Here is an 18,760-nt window from a genome sequence, read left to right on the forward strand (position 1 = left end):
TTGGCCATCCTTTGCTCAGTAGAGCAAGTTGTTATTTCTAGAGCTATCTGTCAAGTGAAGGAGCTGTGAACTGGGATTCAATTTGCTCAAGATCAGACAGATTGGCAGCAGCAGAACCTGAGTTTGAATCTAGGTATTTCTGGCTCCATATCCCAAAAATTTATAGTCTACAAGCCCGGAACATTTTCTTCACACTTGATAGCTTCAGTAACCACTGCTCAGGTCTAATGAGAAGGTAGGCTGTTGCATTTTTGCTTTATCGGGCTGCTAGGCCTGTCTCAATACAAACAAGTTACACAGGCAGCAGGCCTTACAAGGAATGCTGAACAAAAGCAAGGGTTGTTTTAATTTAGGGAAGAGGTAACTTGGGGGTCATACGATCCTTGTTCATGTAATTACAGGAGTGCTTCAGGAGAGAAAGGTATAATCTGTTCTCTCTCCTGGATAAGATAAACGCAGGTGGCTGAAATTACAGGAAAGGAAATTTAGATTAGATGTTTTCCCCTTGTTAAGATAGTGAAACATTTGAAAAGATTACATGGGAGAAGGAAGGATATACAGACACAAAAATAATAGGGATGGTTAAAATGGTGTTCATGCATTCACACAGCTGGTATGGGCTAGATCAGCATCTTTATCCTGTGAAATATGGACTAGAGAGTAACAGTCCATGAGATGTACATGTCCCATGCAAGCATGCAAGGGCAAAGGGAAAACAATCTAAAGATACCCCTCAGTCTGCACCTAGCCCCCTACTCTGAGGCATTATTTGGCATTTTGGGACCAAAAATACCAGTTTGTAAAACCTTGGTCAACACTTTGACAGAATGCTAAGTAATTTACCCATATCTTGCCTGCTAATCACCCTCAGATCCTGTAATGCTTAATGGCTTGTAGCCTTTTCTTTTCTGACTAAAGAAAGTTGTGATGTTTTTGAACTACTTGACTTTCCAGGTTCCCCCCCACACATCTTGTCTAAGTTAATGTTGATTTCTGTGAGCAAGTAACTTGTATTTATACCTAAAGATTTTTACAGTGATTTGATGGCAGGCAGCTACTGCCAAGAGCCAGTCCTTTTTCTCTGAGCCTTCTGTATTTTGAGTGACTACCAAAACAATCAAGGATGCTTCAAGATTAAACATTGCAATGCGTCTCTGCCCTCTATATGCCATGAAGAATTTCTTGCTGGGATGGATACAGACTTGGGGAAGGGTGAAAAAAAACTGAATGCTGTGCCATAACTCAGCTCTGTTGATCTTTTCATTATTTTTTATATGTGATGTTGGGGCAACAACTCGGGTGTTCACCAAAAAGCTGTCTTTGGTAACCAGAAACTCTTCCATCTGCTAGCAAAGAGAATGAAGGAATTCTCTAGTTAGAGCAGGCAGGATTTGAAAGGGACCAATTGTGTTGTTAGTGTTGAAACACCAAACTCTGGCCTTGTTTGCCTGCTGCCAGGACACATGTATCACAAGGAACTTCTGCCAAGGTTACATTTTGTGAAGACTCTCTTCCTACAGATTCACTCTTTTGGGCATATCTCTTGCAATTGTGTCAGTATTTCCCATCTCCCATTTGTGTCCTGCTGGACACCTTTGGCAGGGAAAAAATACCTAGATGAGTAAATCTCTGGCCAATACTGACTTCTGCCCAAAGAGATGTACTTCCCCCTGTCTTTGCCTTGGAACAAACATAAATAAAGTTCTGATTTCCATTAAATTAATTTTCCCTGAGATCTCTGTCCTACATCTGTTTCAAACTAGCTAACCAGTTCAAAAGATGCTATGGGAAGCAGACAGATGAACAAACAGATAACAGGTTGCATAACCCCATAATCTTTTGTTTTCTCAGAAAACCCAGCTAAAACAAGAACTGTTGAATCAAATTGTTGCTCCCTGTGTGCTGGTCAAGTTAGGCATTCAAGAGAAAGCCAGTGCCTGAAAAACCATGAATCCAGCAGACTCCCTGGGGGAATACACACTATATGAATATGTTTATATTTTAATATTTATATTATTTGTTTTTGTATCTTTGATGAATATAAATTCCCTTTCCAGGCTGAATTGTGGTTCAGTGTTGAGCAGTGCTCTCAGTACAGCTTCAGCAGACTGTGGGCAAAGGAGATGAAGACACCCTTGTGGCTGAAGGGCAGGACTGAGTACAGAGGACTGGGGTTGGTCCCATCTGTGACATTGCCTTCTTTTGGGACTAGAGGGAGAAGCTAAGGCAGTGGGTATCAGGATATGGCAAGAGGGCAACCACAGAACCTCAGTACCAAGTATTTCCTTTCAGGGCACCTTTATTAGCTTCCTTGTCATTAACATTATAGAAGTTGAACATCGACTTCTAAAAAATATCATTTAGATTGAACTGTGAACTTTTTGGGTAAGGAGCAATGCTAGCAAGCATTGTCCACATTTTGTTCTCTCTCACAGATACACAGTACTTACATTAATCGTTTTGGGTGGTCTGTACTGTACCTTATTTACTGCTCTAGTCTTTGAAAGCATTCCACTGTGTTCCTTTTCAGGAGGGCTTTCATCCTTCTGTGCACTCCAATCATATGAGTTTTCCCCATAGTCTACCACTGCAATCCCATTTGAAATACATAGTGTCATGTCCTAGAGATGACTCCAATCCATAAAGAGAGTTTTTGACTGGTGATTTGTCTTGTTTTAGAGAATATCTTGGTGGGTTGAGATCCATTAGTTGTGGGTAGAGTTGTGTGCTGTGTATACTACAATCTGCCAGGTCTTTTATGGGCTCTGATCTATAGGAGAACGCATGATTGTGGTGGCTATTAGGGCAGATTGTATCCCTCTGTTGACTTCCATTACCTTCCTCTGCTGGATCTGCAGTCACACACTTAAACCAGATTAAAATGCTGGAGTCTATGCCCAACCTCTGCCAAGTCTTGTAAAGTAGTGCCAGAGATCTTCTGGCTTTATTAATTTCAAACACGGCTTCGTAAAGAGTATAAAAGTCCTTTGACAATCTTTTTTGCCAGGTTACTCAGTGCACATAGCACAATGAGTCTTTCCATGTATTTGAATGTTTCATATCCAGAAGAAACTCTTGTTGAGGTACTTGCAAATCCTCAGGTTGCATCAAGTGCAGCTGTATGGCTTGAGGTCCATAGCCTCGATACAAATATTACCTTTGTGATGTACATGTTCCATTCAAAAAAATGCATTCCCTGCAGGAAGTACAGGGAGAATGCAGGAAATGCAAAAATTATTCCTGTCACACCACCAGATGATTTGGTAGTTTGTGTGTCATCATAAGCCTGCAATGTTTGTTTTCTTTAGAGATCAAAGCCATTATTTAAGTAAGTTATTTCAACAATATTCACATTCCCATAATGGGAAATAGAAGGATTTTCCATTATACTTTTGGCTTTTGCTAACTATCCAGTGCAAATCTGTTTACTTTTCATAGGTGTATCTAAACAATTGCTGGAGGCGTTCTTTGGAAAAGCTGAGCCTTTATATTTTACCTACAGAAAACAGTGATCTCTTGGTATCAAGGGAGACACTAACACATTTACAAATACTGACTTGTAAAGAGAGACAAAAATCTTCCATCCAATTCATAAAATCTCCTCAAACTCAAATCCAATATGTGACATTTATTAATCTGAGCTCCTTGATTGAAAGGTTTTTCCCATTAAAGAAGGGAGATGGAGGGTCAAACCTGAGTGTCTCAGGAATATCATTCTCTTCTTTTTCCATCCAGTTCCATCAAGCCCAGGCAACCTGGGGAAATTCAGGTTCTCCCTGATGTCTCATTCCACAGAGCTAACTCCTGAGGCAGCTGGGCTGGCTGGCTGTTTTGTGGCTACTACAAAAGTAGATTGCATTCAACACAGTTCTTGACCAGCTAAAAAAGTGAATATGGATCTAAGATCTCTGGGTCCTGGATTTATAAAGTAGTGGTGTATCTGTCTAACGTAATGTAAGTGACTACCTGCAGTGGCACTGAACCATGTGTTTAGTAGGGACTGAGAGGTGCCTGGCTAAGAGACATTTGGTTTATTGCCATGCAAAGAGCAGCCTTTTCACATTGAGTGTAACACTCCCATGCATCTGTGGTTTGATCGGGTCATTTAACTTCTCTACCTCAGTTGCTTCATCTGAGAAGTCAGATTGCTAGGGCTTTCATGTCGACAAGTGGTGTAGGAGGATTAACTCATGAGCATGCACTCTGGACTTCAGACAAGCCTACCAGTATGAAAAAGTATAATTAAGATTGCTTGTCCTACTTGAACACACTTGCACACAGCCTTATCCTGAGCACAGCTGACTGCTACTAGTACTTAAGGCAGTGAAGGCTGAATGTGCTCAGTAGGATTGGAATCAGACAAAAAATTTACTTTTAATACAGCCATTGAAAATCCAAAGTTTGGGAAGAACCAAGAGAGACTCCAAAGGCTGAGGCAGGCAGCGATAGATTTCCACCGATTCCAGCAGGCTTTGAATGAAGCTTGTATCTCCCACAACTGTCTCAAATAGTTATCATTCTTCACCATACATACTTCTTCATCTTCTGCTTCTCTCAGAAAACAGGAATCCAGGAAGTTCTTCAAGACAGAAGCGACTACTTCTGGTGTCAAGGAAAGGGAAGAAAACAGCATGTTGCTTCTGTACCTAGCTATCAAAATCTAGCATTCTAATTAAAAATATATAAATGGGAAAATATTGTGAAGGATTGGAACACAGACTTGTGGAACTGAGGAGTTTTTTTCCCTTGGGCTGATTTTTGAGTTGCATTTGGTCTTAAGATAATTAGGGAGTTGTAAGCTTGATGGAATTGTAAGAAGTCAATATGGCAGTGGATGAAAATAATAAAGATTTCGGAAACAAAATAAATAAGGATTTTTGGATTTGAGGAAGTCAGGAGTAGCACATCTGTTCCACCTGTAGGTGCTGCATCCACAAGGTTGTGGTGGGTAATAAGGACCAATAAATGACAGGAAAGGCCCACCAACACCCTTGGTTGTTCAGATAAAACCTGCTTTGGAGGAAGTTGAATCTCCATGCTAGAGTATTGCATTGTCCATTTCATGCCTTCTGCATTCCTGGTGAGGATTTTCTGGAAATAAGGGGAAGGTAGAGATAGATGCTGTATAGCAGCTACTCTGACTTTTAGTGCAGGCATCTGGGGTGCAGAGGAAGATGTATGCAATGGTGAAAACTAATACTGCAGGCTATAGCACAGGAGCAGGTGAGAGCTGCTTTACCCAGTTGCTGATGGAAGAGTAAGGCTGAGGCAAAGAGTAGGGGGAGCAAAGCTGATAAAAGCAACTAATCTGGGAGGGGGAAAAAAGGTAGAAAAAAAAAGTTGAAATGCAAAATGATGCTCCTTGGCCAGAGCATTCTGTCTGCAAAGGGCGCGCCTGGTTAAGTGACATTTGGCACAACTGCAAAATGGTAGGAACAAATGAGAGTGGCGCGGGTAGGAACTTCCTACCTCTTTCCTGCTGCTTCAATTAATATGAAAAGTCAAGTTTGTGCCCCCGTCTCATTGATGAAGTGTTGGCTCCAGGCCATCGGCAGGGTGGTAATTAACAATTAGCTGGGGTAATATTAATAAGATAAATGATTGCTAAGGAGATAGGGAGCGTGAGTGTTGGGATGTATGGCAGAGAGGCTGGGACTCTTCACCAATAGGGCAGCAGTGCTACAGAGCAGGAGACCAGGGGGACTGACAGCTGCAGTGCTGGGGTGTGGGTTTGAGTGCTGTAGGAGCCAGGGCTGTAAGGAGCAAGAGGTGGAGTTTGGTTGTGAGGAAATTGGGTGGTACAGGAGACAGTGGACATTTAGAGGATGGATGCTGACATTGATTTTTGGAGAGGGAAGAGACAGAGATGAAAAGTTTGAAAGGAGGTCTGGTGGAAATTGAATCCACTTTGGAGAAGAGCAAGAAATTGTAGATTTACATGAGAAAAGAGGATCTGAGTCTTCCCCTATAGCAAGTTTTCCATCTGCATATTCAGTTTGTGATGCCAGGCATAGTCTTCCTTTCTCTTGATGCAAAGCTACGCCTTCTTTCTTGCTCTGTTCTCCCAGGCACCTCAGGGCTGTTGCTTTTTTAAGCTTTTCCATCCCTTCATATGACCCTTCCATGCTGATATTAGCCCAGTAGGCTGTGCAGCACCCTTGTGTGGCAGGCTGCCCCAAGAAACCAGCCTCAGAAGAAGAAAGCACTATACTCCCCCATGTGTGGTGATACAGCCCACTGCACAGCAGACAATGGCTGTTACCATGGTGCTGCATCACAAGAGTGGGTGTCTCTGGTGTCACACTCTGGCTGACACATGATACTTCTGTCTCCAGTCTTTTTCAGTTTTGGCTCCTGTCCTCTGCCATGGGAATGAATGGTGTTTTCCTTTGTTTAGAAAATCTGCTGAGAGATCTGCCAGATGAGGCCTTCCAGTTCTGACCAAAGCCAATAATGATCTGTTCACACTGGCTAGGCTCACTCTGTCCCAGTGGAATGGGCTTGTCCCATTTAACTTTCCACCTGTCATTTGTGACTGATGCATGCTCACTGCCTGGGCAGAGCTGGGCATGGATGTGGATGTGCCCATCCATTTCCAGCTCTCTGCTGTCAATACCCATTGCAGATTTGTTTAAGTAGAGGAAGTGATCTTGTTAGTACTTTTCTTCAGAGCAATGTTGTTTGCGTTTTTGACTGAAGCATTTCAGGCAGAGGCTGCTGTATGAACATGCCAGAGTTGCAGGCCATAATTATCTCATTTTGGGGAGGAGAGTGGGATGTTATACTTTACTTTTTCCCAGCTCTGAAGGCTGCTTGTTGCATGTTAGTGTGACACACAATTGTAGCTGCAGCAGTCCTTCTCAGGTTTCCAGATGCTGATAATCCTGTAAAAAGCTGCTGTCTACCCTATCAAAAAAGGGCCATTGAATAAATGGTCTTTTCCCCTCATGTCTCACTGGCTTTGTATCTGATGTGCAGTCTCAGTCCTCTCAACCATCTGTAGCAGGATAAAGAGGACACTCATGAAAAAGGGAAAATTGTACGGGAGACTCAACAGGAATATGCCAGGGTCTAAGGAAGCCAAAACCACAAAGCCACCATGTCTTGGCTTGAAATGTATGCTTCTCTTGATGATAGCATACCATACATTTACAGTATTTGGCATCTCCTTTTGGAGGTCAAGACCAGAAAGATTTGTGTGAGACTTGCTAAGACCTCCATAGAAAGAATAATGCTCTGTAGAATCATATATATTTTTCAGGAGTGTAAAAGACCACCTGGACAATTTGTCTTGTGCTGAAATACAGTATCTCCTCACCTGTGTTTTTTAATGCTGTTTTGAGCACCACTGCTGCTATTTATGCAAAACATTATTTTTTCTTGTGGCTGATAGACTAGATGTGCTACTTTACTAATGAATCTATCTGGTTACCAAATGCAGGCACAAAGTAGAGATGGCAGAAGGAAACAGTGAGTCTAGGGCAGATGGGGCTCTGAGTGGAAGACTCCTAACAGTAGGCATACTTAGGCAGAGATTTTTCACTTATTTTGAGATGGCCTTTGATAATCGGATTCGACAGATCAACATAAGGTTCAGTGCTTCAGCCTGAGAAAGAAAGGTGTCTCTTCTCTTATATGATTCCCTTGCTTTTCTACTAGGCACTGTATCCTCTGGGAGAAAGCTGAAGGAGATGTGCCTGCCAGATTGACTTGTGGGGCTCATGATTCTGATGTGATACATGCTCTGCAGTACAAGGCAGTGTGTCCTTGTTAAACCAGGGCAGAGTTAATTTCTTTTTGGTAGCTGTTACAGGGCTGGTTTTTGATTCAGCATGACAATGGTGTTGATAAGACACTGATGGTTTGTTATTTGCCAAGTTGTGGTTATCCTAAGTCAAAGACTATTTTTCTCTTGTCTTGTGCTCTGCCAGGGAGGCGGCATGCAAATGAAAGTGGGAGGCAGCATGGCCAGGACAGGTGATCTGGACTGACCAAAGGGATGTCCCACACACAGAACGTCATGCTGGGTATTTGAACTGGGGGGAGTTACCTGGAAGAGTGGATGATCTGGTTTCACTAAGGGGAGGTCTGGCTCAGTCAGTGGGTGGGGAGCAATTGAATTGTACATGACTTGATTATTTTTCATGAGCATTTTTATTATTTACTGTTATTTTATTTTCCTTTATTTTCACTGTTAAAGTGTTCTTATCTCAACATTATTTGATTCTGCTCCCCATTCCACAGGGGTGAGGGAGGAAAAGGGAGGAGGCTGAGTGAGCAGCAGCATGGTGTTTAACTTCCATCTGGGCTTAAACCATGACACAGTGAAAGAACTCTTCCCTTTTATTCTCCCAATGCCAAATCTATCTTTGCCATGTGGCTGACATTGCAAAGAAACCAAAATGTGATTCTGTTCTTTACCCTCTATGCGGCAAGTTGGGGGAAGGGAAACAGTCTTGGTGATTTGATCCTTAGAAAACTCCATCTAATGATCTAATATGGCAAAGATCCAGACAGAGAAACAACACCAAGCTCTTGGGACTGTCTGAAATTTCATTTTCCCTGCCTCCTCTGTTGGTGTTCCCCTTGCTGGAGTATCCTGAATTCCTAGACCTGGCCTCTTGCTTGCCTGTCAGGTGCAGGATGGAGGGCTTTCCCCCATCCAGAGAGAAGGGTAGGTTGTACCCTCAGTGCTGGGAAGCAGAAGGAGCAGGACTTGCTATGGCTTGGTAGCTCCACAACAACCGGCTATTTCTCTGTCACTTTTTGGACATGCTTGGGAAGAACATGGCCAACATCAATCTGGCTGGAACCCTTCCTCATGGTCTTCACTCTGGCAAACTTTTAGTATGGTCCCTAGGTTACACCATGATTGCTGCATTGGGCTGCCTCTTTTGTAGGCAGTTGGCAAAGAAAATATTTAATGACCTGTCTCGCTGTGGGCTCATTAGTTCCACACAGAAATCCAGGAGCTCTGGCTGTTTGTTGGGGAGGGGATGGCAGCCTGTTCAGAAGGTTGCACCCCTTACAGATGGGCTGATTTCAGGATGCTGCAACCCTTTCTAAAGAGAAGGCCAAAGTGACCGTTTTGCTAGACATGGGGAAGAGTAAGTGTTAAGATTGAGAGGACATGACAGTAGAGACCCATGAGGTAACCAAGAACTTCCAAAGCAGGATTTTCTGTGTTCTTCAGTTTAACTTGGGCTAATAAGGATATTTCTAAAAACTCAGTCATCAGGGGAAGTACTGTGACGTCCCCGGTTGTGGAAGTAAATATAAAATTGGAGATCCGCAAATTCTGATGGACAGAATAACAAATTAGAGATTTCCCATCAAATGGTCGAATTCTGGCTAGTTACAGCATTCCCTGGGTAGGGAATGTTGGTCATTTCCTTTCCTCCCAATGAACATGTCAGATGGAGGACAGAGTGCAGTGAAATCTCTGGATTGTTTCCTGGCCGTAGCAAGACTCTAGAGAATTGTCCATGAGTGAAGGAGCAGGACAAGAGTCAGTTAACCCATAAAAGGGAAGTTTCCAGGAGCTCTGGGTATGAGGCCAAACAATCCTGACAACCTGTGAGGAAAAAGCCAAGTGAAGAATGGTGATACTGTCGTGGCTTGCAGGTGGCTAACTAGCCAGTGTGTCCACTGGCTCATTCCCTGCTGTAGCTGTCACCCTGGGCTTTACTACAATAATTTATACCTGACTCTTAAAAAAAATAATAGGAAGGTTACCATCTTTACACATGCTGTTTTTCTTACTCTGCACCTCACCTCCAAGTTTGCTGTTCTCCTTGTGGTGTTGCAGCTTCTTTTCCACCTTTAATTCAGAAAAAAACTGGTTGCAATGGCGACTATGTTTTTCTGAGTAAAACAGAAAAAAAAAAGTTTTCCCAGCTGTTTCCAGAAAATCCAGACACACAAGGAAAATCCAGTAAATGATTAACTCTATCTTTCCATTTGTAGATAGTGGTGTTTCTGGTTAGGCTTTTTTAATGATATTTTTTTATATCCCTAGCCTTCTTCTCCCTCAAGACAACAGAGAGCCTCTTTGATTTGAAATGCAATGTCGTGAAAAATTTTATGGTGAGTACCTGGATGATTGCTTACTTGTGGTTTTCTGCCTTTTGAATAGGGAAAGATTATTTGGAAGTGCGTTTCCTGTACTACTTCTGTGTGACAGCAACTTTATTGGCAAAAAATGACAGAGTTTATGCATTGGTTACTCTTTGCAGAACTCTGATTTTAATATACTCCTTTTTTATTTTTCCTTCTTTTTTTTCCCCTTGATTATAGGGTGGCATAGTGAGGTAGGGTATTTTCAGCTGTGAATTTTTTGACCCAGACAAGTTTGTCTTAGAAAGTGGAGGGGAAGAGACTGGTGCCATCTGGCTGGAACAGGCACTGACACAGCAATGCTCAATCCATGTATCCACTTAGGTGCTTCCCTGCTGATGAGAGAAAGCATTCTATGACTCTTGTGTTGTGACAAGAAGCAGGTTTGACCCATGTGTTATAGTCAGAAATCCAGGTTTGATTTGCTGCCCTGCTCCCACTCTGGTGGTCAAGTGTGGGCTTGCTTGACAAGCACATCTTGGCAGCCCTTGACACTGCCTGTTGTACCCATTTTCCTATTTATTGACCTCCTGTTTTCTACTCAAGACTCTTTGCAAACATGTAGTCTGCCATAACTATTTTTTTTTGCCCAGGGTATCAATTTTGCTACCTGGCATACCCAAACTTGATATTTTCAATACTGTGACCTGGGCAATCTCATCTGACAGCATTACTAGAGCACTGCTGGCTTTGTAAGGCTCTGCTCCCCCAAATACCCCCAGCAACTGCCTTTGCAGTTTGGCTACTTCTCAGACAAATCCCTCTTATCCAGGCTGTGGAATCCAGCTGTCCCTTGTGCTGCTTTCACACTTCCGTCTGCCACAGCCACCAGCTTCTGAGATTGTCTCCCATTTCCCACGCCCTGCTCAGCCTCAGCCCAGCGCCCATGCACATCACCTGCCCAGTGTTGGCTCCCTGCTCCCCATCACTGCCCATGGCTGGGGAATTCAGAGCAGAGGCCACTGCACAGGCTGGACTTGACTGCCATCTTCTGAGTTTTTTGGTTTTTTTTTTTTGGTTTTTTTTTTTTTTTTTTTTTTTAATTTCTCTTTGGGCTGTTTAAAGATACATGCTGTGTGCTCATGACTAAATTCTTTAACAATTAAGAGTGCTCTCTAACTGTGATATGTATCTCATAACGGCTTCGAAAGCTGCCAGGTTTTGTGTCAGCTTTTTGTGACTTTTTAAAAATATAGCTATAGAAATTTATATCAAGTGTTTGGACAAAAAATACAGATTTCCTTCACAAATGTACTAACCCCACCACTTTTCTCTGCTGATTGACCATTCACAGAAATGTTTTAGGATTTAATATGGCCCTTCTGCAGAAAACAATGATCAGTGGTGTAAGAAACACCAGCTGGTGCCAATTTCAGGACTCCATCACCCTCCTTTGCAGTGAAGCTAACCAAGAGCTTGATGCCCACATAGCAGAGGCTTGCAGGACCATCCTGCCCCAGGCTGGCAAATGCTCTCCTTTCCCAGTCTTTCAGCACAGAGCATATTCCTGGCAGCCTAAATGTCTCTCTTATCCAGATGCCTGGATAAGAGAGAAAAGGTCAAATTTTTCTTAGCACAAATAGGTGGTGGGAATGCTCCAAACTGGAGTTCAGTGGCTGCATCAGCCACCTAGGTGCCCAGGGCAGGGGATGTGCCTTGCAAGGGACATCATCAGCCCCTGACTCCAGCCCTGCTTTTGCTCTCAGCTTCCTCCTGGCCTGTAGTCTCATGACCTCAGCCTGTCAGGGAAGAGGCAGGCAGAGTGCATCAACTCCTCGGAGACCCAGGCACTGGGTGGTTTCTTTTTCCACTGCATTAGCCATCTCAGATGGGGCACAGATGGGGAATCTGCAGCCTGTGCCCCCACACCGGCTCCCAGGGCCCCCAGGGTGTCTGACAGATGGGACAAAACCCTGGCAGGGCCAAAACATGTTTGTCATCACAGCTGTGGCTGGGGGAGAGGGGTGAAGCTGTTCAGCACATTGCCCAGCCCTGCAGGCACAATTCAGCCACAGAGGATGGGCACGGAGGAGCTGCATCACAGGGACCTCTTTGGGACCCTTGCCAGCTGTTTCAGGGGATGGAAAGACAGTTTTTCACCCATCTGTTCCCAGAGGACAGAAACTACTGCATTGGAGTGCTGCTGAGCAGGGCAGGGGGCAGGTCCTGTGCTGCTGCTCCTGGGATGGATGATTAAAGACAGCTTGTGGTGCTGTGGAGCCGGTGAGAGGCTTAGGATGGGGAGAGGGGAAGTTGTAGGGAAAGAGCAGAATGCCTTCTGAAATACAGTGTACACCACTGGCACCCAGATGACAGAGGCAGTGCAGTCTGCTGCCAGGTGACGTGGGTGTAAAGCAGGGGCAGTACTGTTTGGGTAAATGTGGAGCTGGAAGTGGTGAGAAATAAGTGGGCTCAGTCTAGGAGAAGCAGTGCGAACTCTGCATGCCACAGCCCTGCTGGGAAGAGCACGGGGAGGTGCTGCTAGATGGAGCCCCCAGACAAGTTGGAAGAGCCCAGAGATGGTGCTGCTACCCCTGTCTTGTTGCCAAACAGGGAAAGCTTCAGGCCAGGGTGCTTCAAGTGTTATGCCTGGATATACTTTTATCCTGTTGGAAATGGATTTTTTCCCCATGGGCCTGGAGAAAGGCTGAGATTGCCCAGTGCTGGCAGGAAGGGTGGCTCTGGCACTGAGCTGTGAGGCCAGAGGGGAACAAGGCAGGGCTAGGCTGTCTCCTCAGTCATAGAGGTGCTGCTCTGTCTGGGTGTGGTACACTTACGTCAGTGACTTCATGGTGATGCACTTCTACCACCAGCACTGTCCAAAGCCTTTCAGAAGAGCACAGCATTAGAGAACAACCTTGCCTACCACCTAACACATGGGGGTTTTTTACCCATGCTGAGAACGAAGCAAACATACAATGTATTTAGTGATTCCTCAGAGATTGTTCCAGAAAGCCTATCCTCAAGCTTGACTGGTTAAAACCAAAGAAGTTTTCAGCTGTCGCTGAACAAAACACAGATACACTGAACTTACAGAAACTGACATCTTTCTGACATGTAGTCTGCCAGCTACTTGTGCAGTTAACTCCTCTAACTGGGCTGAAGAGATTTGGGAGTATTTTCTAAAGCACAGCTTTTGATAGGGAAACCCCACTTTTACTTAAAAGAACAAAGCTCAGAGGTCCTAGTTAGAGAAGTTCTAATGATGTGGCGGAGTGCTCTAAAACCTGACGATGCAAGAGAGTTTCCAGCGAACTGTGAAAAAAAAAAAAAAAAAAAAAAACCAAAACCAAAAACGGAAAATCAGTTTCGAGTGTTCAGATGGGGTTACTCCAAAGACATCTGGGCTCTTCTGCTTTTTGAAGGCAAACTGCGAAGGAAGCCCCAAGGCTGGAAAAGGCTTCTGCTTCTCTCTTTTTTCTTTTTTTTTTTTTTTTCTCCTTCCTCTCCCAACAACTGCGAGCCGCACTGAGGGGATTTAAGAGCAGAGTACAGCATGTCCCAGCCCCCGCGGGCTTTGGTCGTGTTCCTGCCCAGTGCCGCTGCTGCGGGCACGCGGTCCGGCTTGTGCTTTTCACTCTATTGCTTTGCTAATCCTGAAATAATTCCCATTTATTTATTTATTTATTTATTTAAAATCTTTTCAAGCAGCACGTGGTGCACTCGGCCCGGCTCGCCTCCCTCCATCGCGCCCACCCCCGCCCCCGTCTCCCTGCCCTCCCCTCCCCTCCCGGGCGGCCGCCCCGCCCCGCCCCGCCGGGCCCGGCCCGGCCCCGCCGCCCGGCCCGCGCCGCTCCGCGCCCACCGCGCCGGGGCCGCCGCGCTGCCCGGCTCCGCTGCGGGCCGGGGGCACGGCACGGAACAGACCGGCTCGGCGCGGCTGCACTCGGCGCGGCCCGGCGGGAGCGCGGCTGCGATCCGCCGCGGCCGGCGATGGGAGATGGAGGGAGCCGGCGGTGCGGTAAGGGGAGGCGTATGCCCCTGCGGGTGCGGGGGTGCGCTCGGCCGGAGGCACTTTTCCCCATTTACTTTTGCATTTTTTCTTTCCCCCTACCTCTTTTTTCTGCTTTCTATTTTCTTTTTGTTACGCTTTCTCTTTTCCTTCTTCCTTCTTCCCCTATCCCTTTTCCTCTTTCCTTTTATTGTTTTCCTTTCCTCTCTTAATTTCTTGTATTGTCCTTTTTTTTTTTTTTAATCCTTTTCACAGTGCCCTAAGAGAAAAAAGGTCGGAGCCCACTTCTGTGCTAGATCGTAACTAGATCCCGAGAGACACCAGCTGCAGCAGGAAAGCTGCACTCAGGGCTGGGACCCCGAGCCTGCGCTTCGTTTTGCTTGTGTCTCCAAGTAACTTGTCTAACACATCAGCATTGTTGCTGCACTGACAAGCTCTCTTAATCTAGCCGAATTCTTGAATTAAACACGACGTTGTCAGAAGAACGTTTGGTGGAGCAGTAGCATTGCACTTTCAGGGCAAGAGTGGGGTTGAGATGATTTCACCAAAAGTGTAAAACTAGAATATTACCCAGGCATGCTCCTGTGCAGCTGAGGTACTATTTTCATCCTTACTCCCGGGGACTGGAGCTACACTTCTCAGTGGGAACATAAACATATATTTGAAATGAGTTTGAACTTCACACAAACCCACTGAAGTTGCGAGCTCCCATATAGGTGAGTATTTCTGTGCTATAAACATCAATTACCTGTCTGCCACAGGGTCCAGTTAGTATGTTGTCAGGCAAAGCCCCATGAATGTTATTGAAGTGCTTTGGGTGTGTAATAGGCAACTGCAAGTACTCTTAGTTTTGTAGCTTCAGTCACACTTTAATTCTGTCTGTGCATAGGGGCATTAACTCAGAATGTCAAATGCAGTATTTGTAATGAAACTGGAGGTTGCACACCCAGTGTTTGAAGCAATTGTAATAGACTGCTGAGAGTCATCCAAGCCTTTCTGGTTTAGCTAGTAGAAAGAAGCCTCTTTCTACTCCAAATGCTTTTTCATCAGTCATATCCTTAGTTGATGTGTTTCAGCAGATGTTACCAGTTTAATGCTCAGTGAATCTGTCCAAGCTCTGTTGATTTACACAGACAGAGAGGTAGTTTGGGGCTTACTTATGGGAGAGAGGTGAAGTTATGTAGGAGATCCTGTTCAAATGATCGCATTCAGTTAGAGCCTTGGCTCATTGGGGAGTGTGAGAACATCCTTTGTGGTAGTGGTGATGATTTAAAAAAAATCCAGGAAACCTACATGTTGCTGCTTCCAAAATTTGAAACAAGTTTTGAAACAAAAAAGCTAGGACTTCTTAATCCGCACAGAAAATTCTTGCATAACTGACCTGTGTGAGAGTGGTTCTCTTGAGCTATTAGTGCTTGAGTGGATTGTTTGATTTACTATTTCCAATTTCCAGTTTTTCAATTTTCAGTTTGATCTCTGTGCTGTCAAAGGAAGGAAAAGAGCAGTGAGGATCTTAACGAACGTGCTAGTGGCTTTTTTCCCCCAGCAAATCCTTTACTGTTGTCAAGGTGCATAGATGAAGGACAGGGATGTACTTCACCTCCCTGCCTCCACACCAACACAGTCATTCTATTCTTGCCCATCACTCCAGGAAGCTCTGGCAATTGATTTTGCAGCTTTGATATAAGACATGTAGGGGTTTGATTCTTGTAGGCTGAGAGGCAGGCTCTCTGAGAGAGTGCTATGGAGCATCTCTGCAGGCACTTCTCCATGCATGTGTTCTGAGATGAGTGCTGGGAGATTCAGCATTTAGGCAGTACAAGTTGTACACCACACAAGGCCACCAGTACTAAGTAAGGGTGCTTGGGCCATGGCTGGTAGAAACAGTCTTTGTGTTTGCACAGCAGGTGATTGCTTGAAACCATCCCTGCTTCATGGAGAGACAGGCAGGCAGACCTGAGGGCTAGAGTGATTTTTTTCAGGCATGTGTTTCTCTGAGGTTTGTGTTTCTCTTTTGGGAACCTCTGTTTGCTTGCAAGGTCTTGAGAGAGAGCAGGAGGCTGGGGTACTGCTGGGTGCTGATTTAAATGTGATTTAGAGGTAGCACAATGTAGTGGCCTAGTGAAGGGAGCCCAAGAAAGGGAGGGAGGGGGTACTGTCTGCATAGTATTAGGTGGGTGGGTCCCCAGGGTGCTGGAAGCCATCTGCCAAACTGTTGTTCTTCAGCTGAGGCTGGACAAACCTGTGAACTGCTGCTAGAAGTCAAAGATTGAGGCTGTCAGAGTATCCTGCTCCAGATCAGCTCTGCCTTGGGGGTGCTGAGGATCCCCAGGGTGCAGCATCTGTTAGGGTTGTTTGGTGGGAGTCTTGCTGAGCTTACCCAACGTAATGTTCCTGCGCTCAGCAGGGACATATGCCCACCCACCACCCTTGAAAGGACATTTCCTTGCAAACGGTCCTTGATGGAGAGCTGGCTTCTGGTGGAGCAGGGATTTCTTGATCTGCCACCAAGACCTGCTCTGTGGCCTAGATGGTTCATTGCATCCTAGTGGGTTGTCAAATTGCATGTGGCTCCCTCCCTCTGGAAGTTTGGCTGAAAAGGGGGATGTGTGATAGGGACCTTCTCTGGGTAGTGACTGCAAAGTGGCTCTGCAGAGAAACAAATTTAGGTCTTGCGCAATTTGTGTCCTAAACTTCTGACTATCTTCCTAAATGGATCGATGCCCATCAAACCCCATGATCACAAAGACTATTTCTAGTCCTTATTTTCCTGTTTGTAGTGATGTGAAATTGAGCGGGGGGTGGGGGGTGTGTGTTAGAAATAATTTTCTTCTGTTAGATGAAAAAGCTCGAAATGTCTGCCTCACACTTCCATTCTGGATGTAAGTGTTCCATTCCTCTCAGGAATGGCACTGTTTGAATTATCCTTCTGTAGTATGTTTCCAGATACTTTATCTGAGTGCAGCTCCTCCTTGCTCTGAGATGTTTCTTGCTGTTTTGCCAGCTTCTGTTCGAGACCACAGACTCCTGTGATGCTAATGCATCCAAACGTTTATTCCCTTCATTACAGAGATGAGCAAGGCAGGTTGCGGATGGTGCTTAAAAGCAGGGTGGGGTGAGAGCTAGCCCTCTGGGTGCGGGCTTGGTTGCTACAGGGTTGAATCAGGAGTCAGAGGAGTTGGGTATTACCTGGCCCTTGAAGCTTGAATGGCTTCTGACTTGACTGTACTTCCTGGATGGTGTAAGTAAAAAAACCTGTTTGGGCACTGGATCAGGCTGTCCATCAGGGATCAAGCTGTCCATCAGAGTGTGAGCACTGCATTTCCACCTCCACGGAGTACCTCAGCCACCAGTGATGGCTGTGGGAAGTGTGTGCCTCCCTTTGCTAACTGCACAGAAGATTTTCAGTATTGCAGCTTCTGGGCTAAGCCAAAGGAAACCAGGCTGGAGCTGCTTCTAAAGATGGCCTGCCAGGGCAGAAACGCAGTGGTCACTGCTGTGCTTGCCGAGCAACTTTTTACTGCCTGGTGAAAGGACTGTCTTGCACAGGACTTGGTGGTCATGATGGGTCCCTTCCAACTCAGCGTATTTTATGATTCTATGACTGAAAGGAGGCCCTTGTCTTGAAACTGTGATGCAGTAGTTTGGGGGCAGTAAGAAAACAACAGCACAGATTACATAATACAAGCCTCCCTTTTTGCAGAAGCCATGAATGGGGCTTGCTTTCACTTCTTGGAGAGAAATGACACAGTGGAAGAGGTGGCTTAAAGTGTATTCATTATTTTGTTACAACAGTTTTCAAATGGGAAGTGTCATTTGAGTAATAACTGCATCTCTCAGGCTGAATGAATGCCAAGTGTGATGGAAAGATGCACTTAGGCCTGGGATATGTCTGCATGACAGTGCTAACAGAAGAATGCTTCTCAGGAAAGCCCTGTTCTCAAGAGGAAATAAATTCTAGTACCAGCAAGTTTTGATTGTCGTCAGCTGTCTTGTCTGTGGACTTGCTGTGAGTTAATGAGGAAAAAAGAAGAGGTACTAACTTCCACACCAGTGGGACACGAGTGCCAGCTGGCCTGTGTTGTGCTGCTTGTGGGGGACGTAACATCTTTAACGTCTTCTGCCTTCTTGCCACAGCTGGAACTGCCTGTTGGCTCCTGACCTCTTGCAGAGCCGTAGTTGCCCAACAATGTTGGCAGTCCTTAAGGTGCACTTTCTTAGCAAGCATATGGTCTTGCAAGAATATTTTCAGTCCCCCAGTGCCTGCTCCTTAGGAGAAATTTGTTGATGTGTTTTCTCACTTCTGCCTTAATTGTACCAGAGATAAGATGGCTCAGATCAAACTTCAAATTTCTGTTCCAAAAAACTTCTCTTAAATCTAGGAAACGCTCAGAAAAAACTGCTGTGGTGAAAGCTGTAAAATTAATTTAAATATGATAGGAAATAATAATGCAGAATCAGTAAGCTATGTTTAAGATACGTACTCCTTTTTGCATACTCTGTTACTGTGTTGTTAGTTCTACAGTTTGCACTTGCCACAGAAAAAATGCAGGTTTTTACACTTTCGTAAATGTTAATTCTTCCGCTGTAGAGTGGTTTGATGGCTGGTTGTGGGGTGTTTTTTTATTTGTTGGTTTGTGGGGTTTTTTTGTAACCATTCACTGAAATGGAATATTTTAATCACTTGGGCAC

General features: G+C 44.9%; 1 protein-coding gene and 1 long non-coding RNA gene across 3 annotated transcripts in view; one reads left to right on the forward strand and one right to left on the reverse strand.

Annotated features, from left to right (window-relative positions):
• Positions 1-4,349: 4,349 nt before the first annotated feature.
• On the reverse strand, positions 4,350-6,234 carry LOC135290640 (uncharacterized). Its single transcript, XR_010353404.1, has 2 exons — positions 5,939-6,234; positions 4,350-4,602 (listed from the first exon to the last, which is right to left on the reverse strand). It is a non-coding gene; the product is annotated as an uncharacterized LOC135290640 (long non-coding RNA).
• A 7,654-nt stretch (positions 6,235-13,888) lies between these two features.
• Positions 13,889-18,760, forward strand: part of PSD3 (pleckstrin and Sec7 domain containing 3) — a 115,011-nt gene continuing 110,139 nt past the window's right edge. For both annotated transcript variants that reach the window (XM_064403707.1, XM_064403710.1), the window contains exon 1: positions 13,889-14,077. In XM_064403707.1, the coding sequence (XP_064259777.1) occupies positions 14,057-14,077 (21 nt within the window). In that variant the 5' untranslated portion in view covers positions 13,889-14,056. The remainder of the gene's footprint in view (positions 14,078-18,760) is intronic.

Source organism: Passer domesticus, chromosome Z (genome assembly GCF_036417665.1).
Source record: "Passer domesticus isolate bPasDom1 chromosome Z, bPasDom1.hap1, whole genome shotgun sequence".
In the NCBI taxonomy this organism is placed as follows: Eukaryota; Metazoa; Chordata; class Aves; order Passeriformes; family Passeridae; genus Passer; species Passer domesticus.